This window comes from Lepidochelys kempii, chromosome 1, assembly GCF_965140285.1.
Source record: "Lepidochelys kempii isolate rLepKem1 chromosome 1, rLepKem1.hap1, whole genome shotgun sequence".
NCBI classification, from domain to species: Eukaryota; Metazoa; Chordata; order Testudines; family Cheloniidae; genus Lepidochelys; species Lepidochelys kempii.
In genome coordinates this window covers 315,083,446-315,101,549 of record NC_136380.1, presented here as the reverse complement: position 1 = coordinate 315,101,549, position 18,104 = coordinate 315,083,446, and the positions used below count along the sequence as shown (strand labels likewise).

Sequence of the window (18,104 nt, the reverse complement as noted above, 5' to 3'; positions counted from 1 at the left end):
CATCGACGTTTCCAGGCTCGTGCCTAGCTTCGGGAGGCCGCGGGTGGGCGGGCTCGCGCCCCAGTCAGGGCTGGGGATGCTCCAGCTCCTGTCCAGAGCCCTGGCCTACTTCTGGAGACGGGCAGAAGGGGAGGGGCCCGGAGAGAAGCGGCCGGCGGCCACAGGTATCGCTCCCTGACTCGCCGCAGCCGGGAGTCCAGCGGGCCCTAGCGCAGGCCCGTGAGGCCAACTCCTCTGGGCGCGATGCTCCAGCCCCAGCGGCCTGCGTCACTCGCCTCCCTCTGGGAGCAGGAGTCCCTGGGGCTGGTCAGAGCCGAGGGTGGCTCCAGCCTGTGCCATTTGATGCCAGCTGTGCCTTGTGCTGCGGGCAGGGAGATCCTGTCCCTGACGCTGAGCTGGACAGGCCCCTGGCCTGGCGAGATCTCTGCGGGGCGGAGAGAAGGGGACCTGGTCTTAACCAAGTAACTGTTGTCTGGTTTATTTCAGCATGCGGGTCAACAGAGGTATGGCCTGCCTGCCACAAATCAACTGGTTGTGGCAGCAACACAAAGACACCACCTTTGTTGTGTCCCTTCTCTAGTCTTAGGAGGCAGCGCCTAATGGTCTGAGACAGGATAGGGAGTTTTTTGAAGCAAGGATTTTGTTCCAGAGCTCCAGGACAGCCCTTGGCTTGTGTGATTATGGGCTCTCACATCTTTTATCCTTGGTGCCTCAGATTCCCCATCTGGAAATTGGGATAAAAATGTGTAGCACCTACGTTGCAGGGGTATTATGAAGCTTCCTTTCTGTTTTCAAAGTACAAGATAAATGGTACTGTTAGAATGTACTTGGTTTTTTCATACAGACAGTGACTTGAATATATAGAGCAGTATAAACTGTACACTGAAATCTGAGTACAATATTTATATTCCAATTGATTTATTTTATCATTTATGGTAAAAATGGTAAAGTATGCAATTTTTCAATAATAGTGTGCTGTGGCACTTTTGTATTTTTATGTCTGATTTTGTAAGCAAGTAATTTTTAAGTGAGGTGAAACTTGGGGGTACACAAGACAAATCAGACTCCTGAAAGGGGTACAGTAGTCTGGAAAGGGTGAGAGCTACTATCTTAGGTTATTAGAACTATTTTTCAGAATCCAGTTTTATATATTATTTATGCTGATTGCTTACTGTTCACATTCCTTGCAACTTTGACTTTGAAAATAAATTTCTCAGGTTCTCAGTGTGGCAGTATTTTGGTTGCAAGCACAGTTGGGAATTGTTTCCATTACATGGCATTTATGATAACTACCACAGTTATACATTTTCATCAAAAAATTAGTTTTGTTTTTATATAATCATATAAACATATTTTCCCCCTTTCAGATGATAAAGAGTTAAAAACCGTACAAGGAGTAGTGACAAGATTTTGCCATGATTATGGGATGATAGATGACTTGATTTGCTTCACAAGTGATGCTGTGATGAGCGGTGTGCCACTGAATGTTGGACAGAAAGTCATTGCTATTGCTGAAGAGGATAAAACATCTAATGGATTGAAGGCGATCAGGGTAAGACATGAATGAGTAGTGCAATTGGTCTAGCATTTTGTATTATGAACTGCCTTTGTAAGGAAACGTCTCTAAAGATTTTTCTGTCTGGATGATTTCTGAAGTAGGTGTTTTGTATCACTGTGGTCAGGTTGACTTCTCACAGTGCCTTTAATTATTGGGGTTCCACACTACCAAACTTGCATCCAAAATATTCATTTAACCCTTTTTCCCATTGAAGGTTGTAGGTATGGGCAGGGTAGGGAATGTCCAAAATGCCAGGGAGAAGAGAGGAGGGTACATTTAACTGAAATGATAGCTGGACAATATGTAGGAAACTAAGCCTCCTAACTTTTTTAATTTCAGTGCCTTGGACACCCCAAATGAATTCCCTGTTCCTGATAGGGCCTTACCAAATTCATATGAAAAAACAAATTCTATGAAAAACATGTCATGGCCCATGAAATCTGGTCTTTCGTGTGCTTTTACCCTATACTATACAGATTTCATGTGAGAGACCAGGGTTTCTCAAATTGGGGGGTCCTGACCCAAAAAAGGGAGTTGCGGGGGGGGGGGGGTTCAGTATTGCCATCCTTACTTCTGCACTGACTCCTTTTTGGGTCAGGACCCCTACCATTACACTGAAATTTCAGGTTTAAATAGGTGAAATAATGAAATTTATGATTTTAAAAAATCCTATGACTGTGAAATTGACCAAAAGGGACCGTGAATTTGGTAGGTCCCTACTGATATCGAAGATTAGGACCTGATCCTGCAACCATTATTTGTGAGAAAAAGGAGTGTTCTTGTGTTTGCAGGATTGGGTCCTTACTTGGCATGTGTTGTAGGATAATACATATATAGATGGCCCTGATTTTGGAAATGGGCATGGGGTTTATGGATTTTTTTTTTAAGTGGGATTCTGACTTAGAAATAAAGCAACTGTATAAGAATCATTTTACTGATCGGAAAATGTCATTCAAAATAAAACCAGTAGCAAGTAAAAGTATCTTATTGTCTTGTCCCATTACACTGTTTATTAGAGTAACTAAAATGTAAGTAAAATGACAAAACTGTTTCAGTATAAGTTTCCACATGGAGCAGAATAGGAACACATATCTTCCCTTTATTTTATGAGAGTTGGATCAGTATTCCATTTCTTTTCAAATTTTATTTGTTCTTCACCTTCTCCAAAGATGAGTGACACACACTGAAATAAGGTGAAAGCAAATTGGATTAGGAACTACTCCCAATTGATATAAAATAAACCCTGAGACACTCATATCTTATTCAGACCTGGGTATTGTTAATCATTTAGATTACCGAATGTTTCTTTAAGGTTGAAAAGTGTATTGGTACCTGTCAATTCATATAACTGTAAATGTATTCATAATAATATCTTTACCTTCCTATATAAAAATGTGTAAGAAGAAAACTTAAATATTTTGCAATAGCTACTGCACAGTGGTATCTGGTATCTGTCCGTGTACTTTTATGGCCTACCATCTGAGTGCCTGTAATGGTTATGGATCTAGTTGCACCTTTGACTCATCTCTGAGGGTGCTTCTCCCAAAGGTGTTAGGCTTCTTTCATTCACTTGTCCTAGGATGGAATCCCCTGATTTTTCCCCATTCTTAGATTGAGTCTTGGGCTACAGCTTCCTGTATATCAACCCTGATTTCTCTACATGTGTGACTGGGCTTAGCACCCATAGCTTCCCTTCTGGAGCTATGACCAGTGACCAGAAAACTTTCTTAAAACGCTGTTTAATCTCAGCAGTAGGCACACAGCACAACATGAGAGAGCAGATTTTAAAACAATAAAATCATGTATACCAGTGGTTCTCAAACTCTGTCTGCATTGGGACTCCAAAGTTGGTCACAACCCCGTTTTAATGGGGTTGCCAGGGCTGGCCAAAGCCCAAGCCCCACCACCTGGGGTCAAAGCCAAAGCCTGAGGGCTTCAGCCCTGGGTGTGTTACCTGGGGTTCTTTCAACCCAAAACTCTTGGTAACTTTTACTCTATGCGAGGTGGTGTCAGGAAATAAATCAGAAGACACACGACCGTTGGACGGATAAATGGCTGGCACAAACAGGACAACACAAGAGTGCTTTCACTTAAAGCTAAACTTTATTTGGTCTCAAGCACTTATACACACGTCCGCAACAGGTTAGTAAAACACCCCCAGTCCTTGATAATTACCAAAGCTGAGTGTGGCTCTCGAGTGGCACAGTGGCAGCCCGTCTGCCGGTGGGGAACACAAGATGTATCCAGAGGGAGAGTCCAGTCCTGAAGAGTCCCACTACCTCAAACTTTTTCCCCCATTTATACATTAGTAATAGAATGACATGTCCCTTAAAGCAAACTTGTTAAGTTAGCAGTTTCAATGGTCAAGCGAGAGGTTCCTTCTGATTATCGATTAACCAGGTGTGGGTTTTTCCAGAGTTTGCAGCCTTGAGGCCCCCATAGACATTCCTGGGGCACATCCTGCTCTTCTAAAATGCATGTATCAGCAGCTTCAACACAGTTCTTATCAGGAAGGATGCGGCGTCAAGGTGCGTTCTCTGTGGCACCCAAAAACCCATTCTCCTCCTGCCTTGGTTAAACTGAGACTGCTGAATGACCAATTTACAGCCTGCTGACTTGGCTGCTTTTAGCGATAAACCATAGTGGTTTCAGGCACTTTACTGGTTTGCCAAAGTCTCCCCGTACAGGTGGTTGGGCTCAGGTTACAGGCCCTCCTGTCTGGGACAGAAGCCTTTGGGCTTCAGTTTTGTCCCCACCAGCCTTTAGAATTGGCCCCCCTGCCCAGGGCAATGGGGCTCGGGTGGGCTCAGACTTTAGTCCCCCCTTTTGGGGTCGTGTAGTAATTTTTGTTGTCAGAAGGGGGTTGCAGTGCAATGAAGTTTAAGAACCCCTGGTCTGTACTCAACTATTTTTCCTAAGGCTTACTATTCCCTAGAGCAGTGGTTCTCAACAGAGGGACCATAGCCCCCTGGGGTTCATGATCCCTTTCAAGGGGGCCACAAGGCCCCATGGCTGAAACCCAGAGCCTGAGCCCCAGCACTCCCCGCGGGGCTGAAGCTGGGAGGCGTTTGGCTGAAACCCTGATCCTTGGCGCCCACCATGAGGCTGAAACTGGGAGGCACAGGTGCTCCTTGTGGGGCAGAAGCCCTGAGCACATGGGCACATTTGGGGACATGGAGGCTTTTCCCCTCCTCCCCAAACTGCAGCGCAAGAGCATGGCAGTCCCAGGGCCAGCTCCACATCTCCCCTCCCCCCCATCTCTTCTCCCTGCCCCGTGGCCAGGTCGGAGGTAGTGTGGGGCAGCTGCTGCTCTGGCTGGTGCCATGGAGAAAGCAACGGAAGCGTTCCCTCGTCTCCTGCTGGTGCCCCGGGTTGAAGCTGCTCCTCAGTTCCCTGCCCCCTTTGCTCCCGCAGGGGCAGCTGGTAAGAGCCACCTGGATGGGGAGACCTGGCTCTGTGGCTGGCAGACCCCTCTAGGAACCAGGACTGCAGGGGAGCCCTCCTAGCACACAGCCCCTAATATCCCTCTCCCTGCACCCTGAGGTTATGCCCTCTCTGCACCCTGAGCTACCCCCATGCCTGAGCACAGCCCCAGGTACCCCTCTCCCTGAGCTACCCCCATGCCCGCACACAGTCCTGGCCACCCTACACCCAAAGCCACCCCCTGTATGCACACAACCCCAGTTGTACCTTGAGCTACCCCTTGTCTGCACACGCCCCTAGCTACCCCCTCCCTGCACCCTAAGCTGTGTTCAAACTTTTTGAGCTAAGCCCCCCACCTTTGAGTTCTAATTTTTGGTTGCACCCTCCCCCAACCCAGACAGGCTGGGTGGCCTGATGAGGTGAGTCGGGGGTGGAGGTGGCATTCCCTCCCTGGACCCCCGCCATGAGGAGGTGGCTTGAGCCCTGCTGGTCCCTGCCCACCCTCCCCAAATAGAAGTCAAAGTACGTCTATGGCCAAGGCCCAAGTCCCCCTTCCCCCCTTGGAATTTCTATAACATGTTGAGGTGGGCCTCAGAGAGGAAAACATTGAGAATCCCTGCCCTAGAGCTTTGGAAGGCCTGAGTGCTGTGTGTGCAAGTGAGTGGGCTGATTGTGAAGAAATTGAGGGAAGGTAGGCACTACATTGTTTTGCATATATTTTGAAATAGGCAATAATGGTGTAATATCTGTTGAGTAAATGCTGACATTTTACTAGGAACCACAATTTATAATATTTGATTTCTGTTGTTTTGGGGCAAGGTTTACAGCAGTACAGAACTAGCCTGCTGAATGTGCTAAGGGGCCACAGGAGAATTAGGTCCAAATCACCTAAATCTTAGGTGATTCATACAGGGAACCTGCCTCTGAATACCTTTCTTTCATATGCAACCCCACCCTACTCTGCAACACTAGCAGGACATTTTGATCAGGTGCCGGCAGTAACTTAGGATGGATTTCCAGTCATAGTTTTGAGTTGTTTTGTGGAGGGTGCATTGCACTATGGTAATGAATCCCCCCTTGAAGCTTGGGGATGACCCTTTTCTGTGACTCTTACGGACTTCCCAAACTACCATTTGATTACAGACTCTGTTCTGAGATCATCTCTTAACCTTCTTTAACCCTCATAGTATGTTCAGACTCACTTTCTAATTCCCAAACTATTTTTCATAGTGGGTATGCCATCTTAATACAAGGTGGTGGTCCATGAGAGAAATACTATTTATGATTGTATAGTATCCCTATAGAAACTACAGCAGTTACTTGCCTGAAAATGTCATATTTGGTAAGTATTTAGGGTGATATTTTGAAAAGTACATGACATTGGCCAAACTCTTCTCCCATTTAAATCAATGGCCATTAATTCCAGTGGTAGAGTTGACTAACACTTAAGTGCTTTTGAAAATACCATCTTTTTTGTATTTTTACCTCTCATTAGTCCAATAACTACTGTATTGCTGCCTTAGTACAATTTTTGTTTCATCTCCCCATGCATTCTTTTTCTCCTCTTCCTACTCTGCTCCGTGTGTTTTCCTGCTGTTTGATTCCCTGCACATGCTGGCTAGTCACCTTGTCCTCTTCTCCCTTGGATATCCCTCTCATGCTGCTTTTAGCAGCTCTAGCATTACCAGAGGGTCCATGCTCAAAGGGTGGTGCTTATTTCCTCCCTTTGAGTAGCGCACAACCCCAGTAGAGACCGCTAACATGGCTCCTCCTTCTTGGTCTGTGTGGTGGTTTGTGGGTTTTTTTTTGTTTGCTACTTTCTGAAGAAGGGTCTGGAGGCTTGTAAAGAAGGTCCAGAGTATCTAGTGCTTAACAGACTACCAATGGTGTATCGATCACAGCTTGGATAGCACTGTTCAAGCACATTGCTGCAATCTTCTTCCCTCCATGCTGCAGTGCTGAGGGTTTAGTATGTCCTGTAAGTAATTGCAGGGAAGAAGTGAGGAAACTTACTAGCTGCAAGTTGTCTATTGTGAAACAAGGATATGTGAGTTAGTTGAGTGTTCTACAGGTGTTATTTATTTATAAAACAGGATCTGGACTTGTATGTAAACTGATTGTGTTTCTTTGCTTGGTTTAAAAATCTATTTAAAAAATTAAAATCTACTTAAGTTAAATTTCACTGCCTAACTGTAGTAATTATTCTTTAGGGAAAAACTTGTATCTGTTCAGTGCAGAAGTTAGAAGCAAGACTTCTGATAAACAAGCCATTAAAAGCTTTGTAACCTATGAATAACGGTTAATATTATATAACTGTGGTGCACTTAACTCTTCTGCTGGGTCTTTGAGCTTGTTGTCTCTGTACACTTCACCTCCTGGGATGTGCGGTTGCTGAAAAATTAAGGCCTAAGCCACGATCAGCCTTTTAAAGGGACGCTGTCAAGTCAAATTATTTTTATGTAAATAGCTTTTTAGATGGTTATGATCCTATAACCTTTCTGAAAATGAAAACTGATTTTTTTGTTTTTGTCTTCAAACCTGCATGCTTTCTCCAGTGTTACAACCCTCCTTTTACAAGCTCATTTCTAGGTAAAACAATAAAGTTTGTTTACAGATCATGTTAGTTCCTGTGCCCCAGATTGGTCATAACACAGCAGTGCTTGAACATGATGAAAGTCTACCTGTATTCCCTTTTATTCATTTTAAAAGAAAACTATGTAATAGGAGATTTATTATATATGTGAGTTTTTATTATATCACTGTTTAATACTAAAATATATTTCACTTTGCTTTCCTTACAGTAATCCCATATCTCTTTACCTGCTTGAGTATTTTTCCCCTGTCTAGTCCTTTTGCATGCCCTGACCAATTTCTTACACTGTGCAGTTTCCTCATATATACCCAGACATGGTTTATTGTGAGAGTCTAGCATCAACTGCTGCTTGGAGGTGTAAGGGGCTTTTGGCCAGTGACATCAGTAACTATTACTCTTGAGGTCAGAAGGGGGCTTATGAGTGCTGGAGACCTCCTTGAGGAGGGGGGAAATCCTTGCGGGATGAAGGAACTCTCCTGATAGATCAGTGACTTGTGTAGTGGGGACTTTGGTCTAGTGACAACAGTGACTCCTTGGAAGCAAGGACATGGTTCTTAAAGCTGCAGCTGCTGCTTAGCCCTTGTAGGGAGTGTTTCTCTCAGGCCACTGATTCCTAATTCTACCGTAAGCTTCCCAAGTAATTAAGGAATCATTACTGCTTCCATGGGTCAGGCAGCTAAGAAGCCTATGGTATCTGCTTCTTTCTTCTAGCACAGCAGAAGACTGGTTGTGTTTACATGACCCTTCTCAGGCTGACATTTTGCAAACACCAGCCTGGAGCTGTTTACCTGCTTAATAAAATGAAAGAGTACATTTTAAAAGCATGGAGGTAAAAAAAACCCATTAATTTAAAATTACCAATTGTCACTTGAATGTCCCTTTTAAAATTTTTTTATAGTGTATAAACTGATGACAAATGGTAAGAATTCTTGCGTTTGCTGATTCACAGAATGGGAAGTGCTCTAGCTCCAGTCATTTTTTGCACAGAATTAAAGTGTTTGAAAACAAATTCTCTCCCAACCTGCCAGGAGACCCTGTAAGATACTGCCTTGATCTTAAAGTGAGATGGACAAGGCAGATAGATTAATGAACAACAATAATAAATATCAGCACTGGTGCAACTAATTGAAACAAATGTTTGTGACAGTGAAGTTCCTTAGCACCTTTATATCATTGTTACTGCTAGTGATTCCTTTATTTTTATAGTATTTTTAATCTTTTGTGGTGGGGGGAGACATGAGTTTTTGACAACTAAAATGGGTATATAATCCTGTAAATAGTAGTTTTGGTTGCCTATAAAATGTAGTTTAAAATACTTGAAATCTGGTACATCACACGGGACATATTGAGTGTATTTTTAACTTTGCTGCTAACCTAATAATTAGTGAAGTAGAAATATCAGCTATGGGAATATTGTATTTTTGCACTCTTTAGGTAGAAGCTGTCTCAGACAAATGGGAAAACTATAGCAGTCCTACTTACGACTCTTCTGAATTAAAAACTAAAATGTTAATTGGCAATATTACATCTCTTACTAAAGATGGTGGCTATATTAATAAGACAACTTCTTTCGCCATGGACCGGGTTTGTGAAGGTATGACTTGGAAAAAAAAATCTTGATCATGTTCATAACCATTTTAATGGTCTCGAAAGTCTTGTGTGTTAAGTGTCTAGTGCACAGTACAAGAATTTATATTTCAAATAGCAGATAATCCTTATTAGAGTAAAAGTAATAACTGGGATGAAGACAGCTATTTTTTTTTCATATTTTTGAGTGCTGTAAACTGAGCTCTAAGTCACTTTCATTGAAAGTAGGCTTGCTTTGTATGAGAGGTAATTTCTTCTCACAGTTAGTGTAGCCTACCCTTACTCATTTTAAATATAGAGAAATTAGTGAAATTTAATACGTCTTTTTGAAAATAAACATGTTGGTATATAAAAAGGACTGGTTTCAGAGTAACAGCCATGTTAGTCTGTATTCGCAAAAAGAAAAGGAGTACTTGTGGCACCTTAGAGACTAACCAATTTATTTGAGCATGAGCTTTCGTGAGCTACAGCTCACTTCATCGGACTCTTAACTTTGGCTAAGGGTGTCCCACACGTTTCATTTTAAAACCCTATTTTCAGACGGGGTTTTACACTTATCCAAAAAAAAAAAAAAATGTTGCTACAGGCTGAAACTTGTTGCAAAAGGCCCTTTCCTGAGGGAATGCAGCTGTGTGATCTCATAATTATTGTGTTAAATCTACAGAATCTACAAAATTAAATCTACAAAATAGATTCTGTTTCAGGTGCTATTTTTCACTACTGTAACATGAACTTTTAAAATAATGTATATCTAAAAATTAGGATTATTTTATTTTTTTAATTTGTGGCTAAGATTTCGCCAAATTTATAATACATAAGTTGTAGTCCAAAGTCTGTTCATCTTTGTTTTATCACTGTGACTCCTGAAGTTTACTGTTGCGTGGGAGTAAAGCTGTAACCCGAGTAAAAGTATTAAATATGTGAAGCTATGGCTATCCGACAGCTTAAGTTGACATAAATTATGTCACTTAGGAATGTGAAATAGCCATGCCCCTGAAGGACATAATTTATGTCAACTTAACGTTGTCCACACTGATGCTTATGTCAGTGGGAGAGCTGCTGTTGCCAACATAGCTACCGCTGCTCACGGGGGAGCGGGGCTGGATTAATTAAACTGACAGGAAAGTGCTCTTCCGTTGTCTTAGAGCAGCTACACTAGAGAGCTTACAGTGGCAGAACAGCAAGCTCTCTAATGTAGCCATAGCCTGAGTTTGGTGATGCTTTGACCTTTAAACAATTCCCGTATAAGTGATTAGCAAATGTTGTGGCTTTCTTTGGATCACAGTTTGATCACAGATCTTTCATTGTTGCTAGCCATTTGAAAACTTATAAATTGTAACATTTAATTACATTTTAATTAATCTTCATTGTTTACTGCAATGGTCCCTTCCAACCCTGATATTCTATGAAAAACTTTTAAAAGACCCTATCTCAGACACTTAGTAAAATTCAGTAACTTTTTTTTTTTTTTTTAAACTAGCTTTAAAATCCTCTGTGTGGCCAGCTCTGCGTAGGCTTCGTGCTGCTGGCTAACATGACAGCTTGAACAGTGAATGTTCCTTCACAAAGTAGGGTGGGATATCCAAAGCCACCTGTGTAGACACTTGGCTCTTCCATGTAGCTGTACTGGCTTCAGTGGAGTTCTGCACAGATGTAGGGGGCTTCCTGTGCAGAATTTATTGCCAGATTAGGGCCAACATTTCTGTGTCTTCAGAATGGTACTCCTTAAACTGTGTTAAGTATTAAAGACAAAGGTTTATCCCTCACAAGTGTAATTTATGAATTAAATTCCCTCCTCCCCTGTCAAAAAGTTGATGCACTCCCAGTGAAGTCTCAGCCTGTTGCAACAGTCCATCAGGCAACAGGGTAGGAGCTCATGGACCTGCTTTTTGGTGGACACAAAAAATAAAACAACGTTAAAATTAAGTGCTGAAGTTCTCTGTATCTCCTGTTACGTGTAGCACTCAATATATAGTGTTGTAATAAGTATACTTTTAACACATTTTAGCAGATAACTTTAAAGTTCCTTAAATTATGTCAAAGCACAGTGCCCTTTTATAGCAAAAACACGACATGCTTCCACAAAGTTATGTAAAGTGTCTTTTTATGACAACTTAACTTGCAAAAATGTCACTGTTTTTATAGGCTTCAAACCTTGTAAAGGTGACTGGGTGCAAGCTGAATATTTTATTAACCCAACGACATGGAGCAGTGAAGCAGTTTCTGTAAAGCCACTGAGATATAAGCGAGTGGACAAAGTATGTATTTTGCATATTGCTCTGGGCATTTGGCAGGGGAATATTCACGCTGTACTGTGAGAGGAAAAATGGCTGCTTGTCTTAGTAGATCTGCTACAGTGTTGGTAGTGCCCTTTGTTTTCAGTTTTTATTTTATTTAATTTTTTCCTGGGAATTTATTGGTGTTTATTACTACAACAACAAAAACTACTGAAAATCGGTGCAAAAACTATTAATAATTTTTCTAGGTAAATATCGGGGTTTATTTTGGTGGACGTAAGGACGGAGAAAAAAGTATTCAGTAGATTAATGCTTTGAACAGAATTCAGTGTGGTTTGCTGTATAACTAAAACAGAACTCAAAACAGTGCCACCTTTGAGTTTAAGAAAACAATATATCTCTAATCCTTAAATATAACACAATGTTGAAACCATTATCTGCTAACAGCTTGAAATGTGTACATGGTAGGCGTAAGATTGATCAATATATTCAGATGTGCATGCACTTCAGAGCTTGCGTGCGTGCCCATTTGTTTCTTGTGTGTATCTTCCAGATTAATACATAGCCTTACTTCAGCAGGCAGTTTTGCATATACACGCAGACTAATGTATTATCGTAATACATATATCTCATGCAATGTATTGTATTTTTCCTAATAAAACAAGTTCTTTTTTATATATTTGAATAATATGAAAGTAGGATGAAAATCAGGGAAAAAACGAAAAATAGTTTTTGTAAAACCCAGGATTTTTTTGGTTTAAACTGAAAATGAAGGGGCTTAAGTATTGGACAAGTTTTCATCTGAAAGATAAAAGAAAATTAAGTTCATTCTAATGCTCATAAGTTGATATAGGATTATTTCTAAAACAAAGTTTGTGTGTGTGGTGGCAGGGGGAGTTAAATGTGTCATATGGGAAATTTTGTTATTTTTATTGGTTGGGTTTTGTGGTTTTAGCTACCAACCACTTGTTGAGAAGGTAACAAATACCCAAATCATACTGTCTGTACACAGACCTGCTCAGAATTAAAACATCTATACTTACATACACTTGATTCAAAACTAATGAATATCATTTATTCAATGGATGTGCTTATTATTACGTTTGCTTTAAAAGTCTTCCAAGCACTCTGGGTTATAAAAGGATGCTTGTCTTTTTTGGTGAGAGAAAATGTTACTATTCCTTCTTGAGTCACCACATATCCAGTATATCCACAAATAAGTCTTTACAGGTGTTATGTAAGTTGAGTGTCCAATTAAAAGATAAAACTGTCAGTTTACCAATATCATAGAATCATCATAGAATATCAGGGTTCGAAGGGACCTCAGGAGGTCATCTAGTCCAACCCCCTGCTCAAAGCAGGACCGATCCCCAATTAAATCATCCCAGCCAGGGCTTTGTCAAGCCTGACCTTAAAAACTTCTAAGGAAGGAGATTCTACCACCTCCCTAGGTAACGCATTCCAGTGTTTCACCACCCTCCTAGTGAAAAAGTTTTTCCTAATATCCAACCTAAACCTTCCCCACTGCAACTTGAGACCATTACTCCTTGTCCTGTCCTCTTCTACCAGTGAGAATAGTCTAGAACCATCCTCTCTGGAACCACCTCTCAGGTAGTTGAAAGCAGCTATCAAATCCCCCCTCATTCTTCTCTTCTGCAGACTAAACAATCCCAGTTCCCTCAGCCTCTCCTCATAAGTCATGTGTTCCAGACCCCTAATCATTTTTGTTGCCCTTCGCTGGACTCTCTCCAATTTATCCACATCCTTCTTGTAGTGTGGGGTCCAAAACTGGACACAGTACTCCAGATGAGGCCTCACCAATGTCGAATAGAGGGGAACGATCACGTCCCTCGATCTGCTCGCTATGCCCCTACTTATACATCCCAAAATGCCATTGGCCTTCTTGGCAACAAGGGCACACTGCTGACTCATATCCAGCTTCTCGTCCACTGTCACCCCTAGGTCCTTTTCCGCAGAACTGCTGCCTAGCTATTCGGCCCCTAGTCTGTAGCGGTGCATTGGATTCTTCCATCCTAAGTGCAGGACCCTGCACTTATCCTTATTGAACCTCATCAGATTTCTTTTGGCCCAATCCTCCAATTTGTCTAGGTCCCTCTGTATCCTATCCCTGCCCTCCAGCGTATCTACCACTCCTCCCAGTTTAGTATCATCCGCAAATTTGCTGAGAGTGCAATCCACACCATCCTCCAGATCATTTATGAAGATATTGAACAAAACCGGCCCCAAGACCAACCCCTGGGGCACTCCACTTGACACCAGCTCCCAACTAGACATGGAGCCATTGATCACTACCCGTTGAGCCCGACAATGTAGCCAACTTTCTACCCACCTTATAGTGCATTCATCCAGCCCATACTTCTTTAACTTGCTGACAAGAATACTGTGGGAGACCGTGTCAAAAGCTTTGCTAAAGTCAAGAAACAATACATCCACTGCTTTCCCTTCATCCACAGAACCAGTAATCTCATCATAGAAGGCGATTAGATTAGTCAGGCATGACCTTCCCTTGGTGAATCCATGCTGACTGTTCCTGATCACTTTCCTCTCATGTAAGTGCTTCAGGATTGATTCCTTGAGGACCTGCTCCATGTTTTTTCCGGGGACTGAGGTGAGGCTGACTGGCCTGTAGTTCCCAGGATCCTCCTTCTTCCCTTTTTTAAAGATTGGCACTACATTAGCCTTTTTCCAGTCATCCGGGACTTCCCCCGTTCGCCACGAGTTTTCAAAGATAATGGCCAATGGCTCTGCAATCACAGCCGCCAATTCCTTTAGCACTCTCGGATGCAACTCGTCCGGCCCCATGGACTTGTGCATGTCCAGCTTTTCTAAATAGTCCCTAACCACCTCTTTCTCCACAGAGGGCTGGCCATCTACTCCCCATGTTGTGATGCCCAGCGCAGCAGTCTGGGAGCTGTCCTTGTTAGTGAAGACAGAGGCAAAAAAAGCATTGAGCACATTAGCTTTTTCCACATCCTCTGTCACTAGGTTGCCTCCCTCATTCATTAAGGGGCCCACACTTTCCTTGGCTTTCTTCTTGTTGCCAACATACCTGAAGAAACCCTTCTTGTTACTCTTGACATCCCTTGCTAGCTGCAGCTCCAGGTGCGATTTGGCCCCCCTGATTTCATTCCTACATGCCCGAGCAATATTTTTATACTCTTCCCTGGTCATATGTCCAACCTTCCACTTCTTGGTGAAAAGCTTTAGGTTTTAGTGTTCTCTCAGTTCCATTACTTCTGTGGAAGGGTGAGGGAACTCTTTGATGGCTATGGTATCTTGAAGTTCAATAGCCAGCCATAAATGTACTATAGCATACAGTTAAAGCATGATTTTTACCCTGCACATGTAGTTGCTTGTGTTTGGGTACTTTTAAATTTAAGGAAACACTGAGGTGATTACTATCTATACTAAATCTATAGACATACTGTGAAATGCCTGGGTGTCAGTTTTCTTCAATAATAAACATATATGATACATGTACTATTCTGTGGTGATTGTTTTAAAAATTACTGCCTAAGCAAATTTAAGCATGTGACATGTAATAAGACTAATTATGTAAATATTACAGGTTCGTATTTCCAGTGTTTGTGGAAGAATTGGCGTAATAGATGACAGTATATTTTTCAATCTGGATTCTCTGAGACTTCCTGATGGTTATTCACCTCGTAGACATGACCTGGTCAATGTGGTGGTTGTGGAGAGTAACCAGTCATGTTACATTTGGAGAGCACTCTGCATGGCTCCCTCAGACAAGAATGGGTAACAGGAAACTTCTCATGTTTGAAGTTAAACATAACTCTTTTTTAAGAAGGGAGAGGAAATAACATGATTTATGCTCCCACAACTTCTTAAACCAGTTTTTAAAAACCCTCATTGAGGCCTACTAGGAGGTTCATTCTGACCATGGTTCAGTTTAAATTGGTTTAAAGGGACATGCTGCAGAACTGTGTTCATCGCCTTGAAATGCTTCCTGTAGCACTATGTCCTACTAATGGTCACTTGTGATAGCAACATAATACAGCTGTTTTGGTGTTCCTAGAGCTCCTGCTTATGTTGTTGATACTCTGTACTACCATGCAGTTAATTTGTAGTCTTCCTTATTTTGTTTTCTAAATTTGTCATTTTTATTATTTTTGCATGAAGTCCCTATACTAAACTGGTGCTTTAATTATCTGTTTTTAAAAATAGAGTTCATAGGTTGTCTTCTACTTGCCAATTGTAGCATCTTCCCCAGTATTGTAAAGGGTAGGGATGAATATCTGTCCACTGTCATAGCAGTGGGAGACATCTAGTGGGGGTTGGGTGGAATTTAAAAAACAAACTTTTTTATTAAAGAAAAGCTGCACTGTTTTGTTTTTTTTCTTCTGTTGCCTTGGATAACTACAGAAAATTCATTTCAATCAGAATATGTAATTTCAGGTATTTTTCATTACTGCTTTGAAATTTCCCTCAATATGAGTTGAACATCTTTGTAATACCGAGGGTGTTACTGATAATTTAGACATAGCCAGAAAGTTGCAATCACTGACACTGATGGGAAACTGCAAGTGGTGGTATTTTTTGATTTTGGTGTGGGTTGTGTTACCTTTTTTTTAAAGTTTAGGCTGAAATCCGCAGTCACCTTAAAAATGTTTTAGACATCCATAAAGGGACTCCCATGAAGCCAGCAGCAGAAGAAGGAAACTTGAGAATTGTCCCGACCCAGTCATTTCACTTTGTACCTGATTCTAAAGCTTCTCCTGGCATTGGGCCATAAGAAGTTGCTCATGGAAAAACTGCCGTCTTTGCTGATTTTGGGCCCTGGTTTAACTCCCAGTGAAGTCAATAGGAGTCATTCCATATACTTTAGTGAGAGTTGGACCAGGCCTTTGAGGATGAGTAGGTTGGTTCCAAACCATTACAGGCTACATCCAAGATTTTGACCTCCCTAAAGAAAGGCTGTGTGTGTGTAATACATATATATATTTTTTTAAATCATTGCTTCCCCTAGTAAATGCAACTTAATAGCTTGGGGGTCATGGTAGATGGCTGAGAAAGCATTTTTGGACTTCTGTACTCAAACACTGAGGGAAAGTACTTAAGTTTTGTTGGATCTTTAAATGTAATATTTATTTTTATATTTTCCTGAGTCTAACCATTTAACTTTGATTCAACACAGTGTCATGATTTTTACAGACTATCTGCCGCTAGTGAAATGAACTTGGATGAGTCATATGAAAATTTAATGAGAGACAAAGGAGGACTGGAGGTGTCAAGAATGACTAACTTTGGAACACTTAAGCTAGGGGAGAGTAAAAACATGGTCATTTGGATAGAGTAAGCTCTCTAAATTATTCTCTTATAACTCTTTCCCTTTTGACTATGCTATTTCTTCTTCTTATACCATTCCTGACATTGAATTTCAGACCTTGCACATATCTGACAGGATCAAAGTTGAGTTGCATCCATGTTGCTCACCTTAATGGTCACCATTAAACATTCACCTTTACCAATAGATGGCACATCATGGACTCTGTTCCCACAGCTATTTCCTAGTCTAAATACAGAGGAATATTGTATAAGCTCTGACGATCTGTTATGCTGTACTAGAACCTAATCCATGGGTCCTACTTACATTAGCTTATATTAAAACTTCACAGATAACTTAATCCAGTGGTTTATTCTTTTTATTTTATTTATTTATATTTATCTTATTTTAGTTATCCTGAAAATTCTTCTCAATGGAGTTGATATCCATGCCATGCTTCAGTGAGGGTGGATTTATTGGAGTGTCACTGAATTTGATTCTGTCTTGATTTGTGTGTTCTGTATTGCAAGTAATCTTTTTCTCATAAATGTTGTTTACATATAACTGTTTAATTATTTCTAGGAATAAGGGAAATGTACCACATTCCTTAATCAGCTGCAGACTAGCTGGCTGGGAAAAAGAGAAGCAGTTTAGCTTTCAGTTGCCTGAAAAAGGCCAGAAGACTCCAACAACATTTTTGTCATCATCTGTTCCTGTGAAACAAGAGAATTTGTCAAAGGGGAACATCAATTCACTCAATGACAGTAGCGAACCTATGTGCCAGCCACTGAATAACGCATTTGTTATGAATAATGGAACCCCACCAGGTATGTGTGAGATACGTACACGTATGTAATGTCTAACTCTTTAAAGGCCTGTATGTTCCTTCAGTAGGACCTTGCATGCCCCACTTGTCAGTAAATAAGAACATAAGAATGGCCATACTGGGTCAGACTAATGGTCCATCTAGCCCAGTATCCTGACTTCCAACACTGGCCAGTGCCAGATGCTTCAAATGGAATGAATAGAACAGGGCAGTCATCAAGGATCCCTCCCCTGTTGTCCAGTCCCAGCATCTGGCAGTCAGAGGCTTAGGGACACCCAGTGTAGGGGTTGTATCCCTTACCATCTTGGCTAATAGCTATTGATATCCATAAATATATCTAGTTCCCTTTTGAATCCACTTGGTTTTCACTTCAGCAACTTCCCCTGGCAACAAGTTCAACGGGTTAACTGTGCATTGTGTGGAAAAAGCATTTCCTTTTGTTAGGCAGCAAGTTTAAAACCATTTCATTGGGAGGTTTCTGGTTCGTGTGTTTATGTGAAGGGGTAAATAACACCTCCACTTTCTCCACACCATTCATGATTTTATAAACCTCTATCATATAGTAATTAAAG

The 18,104-nt window shown here is 41.5% G+C and overlaps 1 protein-coding gene across 1 annotated transcript in view; it reads left to right on the top strand.

Annotated features, from left to right (window-relative positions):
• The first annotated feature begins 76 nt into the window (after window positions 1-76).
• The window catches only part of MOV10L1 (Mov10 like RNA helicase 1), an 83,427-nt gene continuing 65,399 nt past the window's right edge, over window positions 77-18,104 (top strand). The window contains exons 1-7 of the mRNA XM_073331779.2: window positions 77-164; window positions 1,368-1,552; window positions 9,009-9,168; window positions 11,307-11,419; window positions 14,988-15,178; window positions 16,595-16,735; window positions 17,289-17,533. Of these exons, the coding sequence (XP_073187880.2) occupies window positions 77-164; window positions 1,368-1,552; window positions 9,009-9,168; window positions 11,307-11,419; window positions 14,988-15,178; window positions 16,595-16,735; window positions 17,289-17,533 (1,123 nt within the window). The remainder of the gene's footprint in view (window positions 165-1,367; window positions 1,553-9,008; window positions 9,169-11,306; window positions 11,420-14,987; window positions 15,179-16,594; window positions 16,736-17,288; window positions 17,534-18,104) is intronic.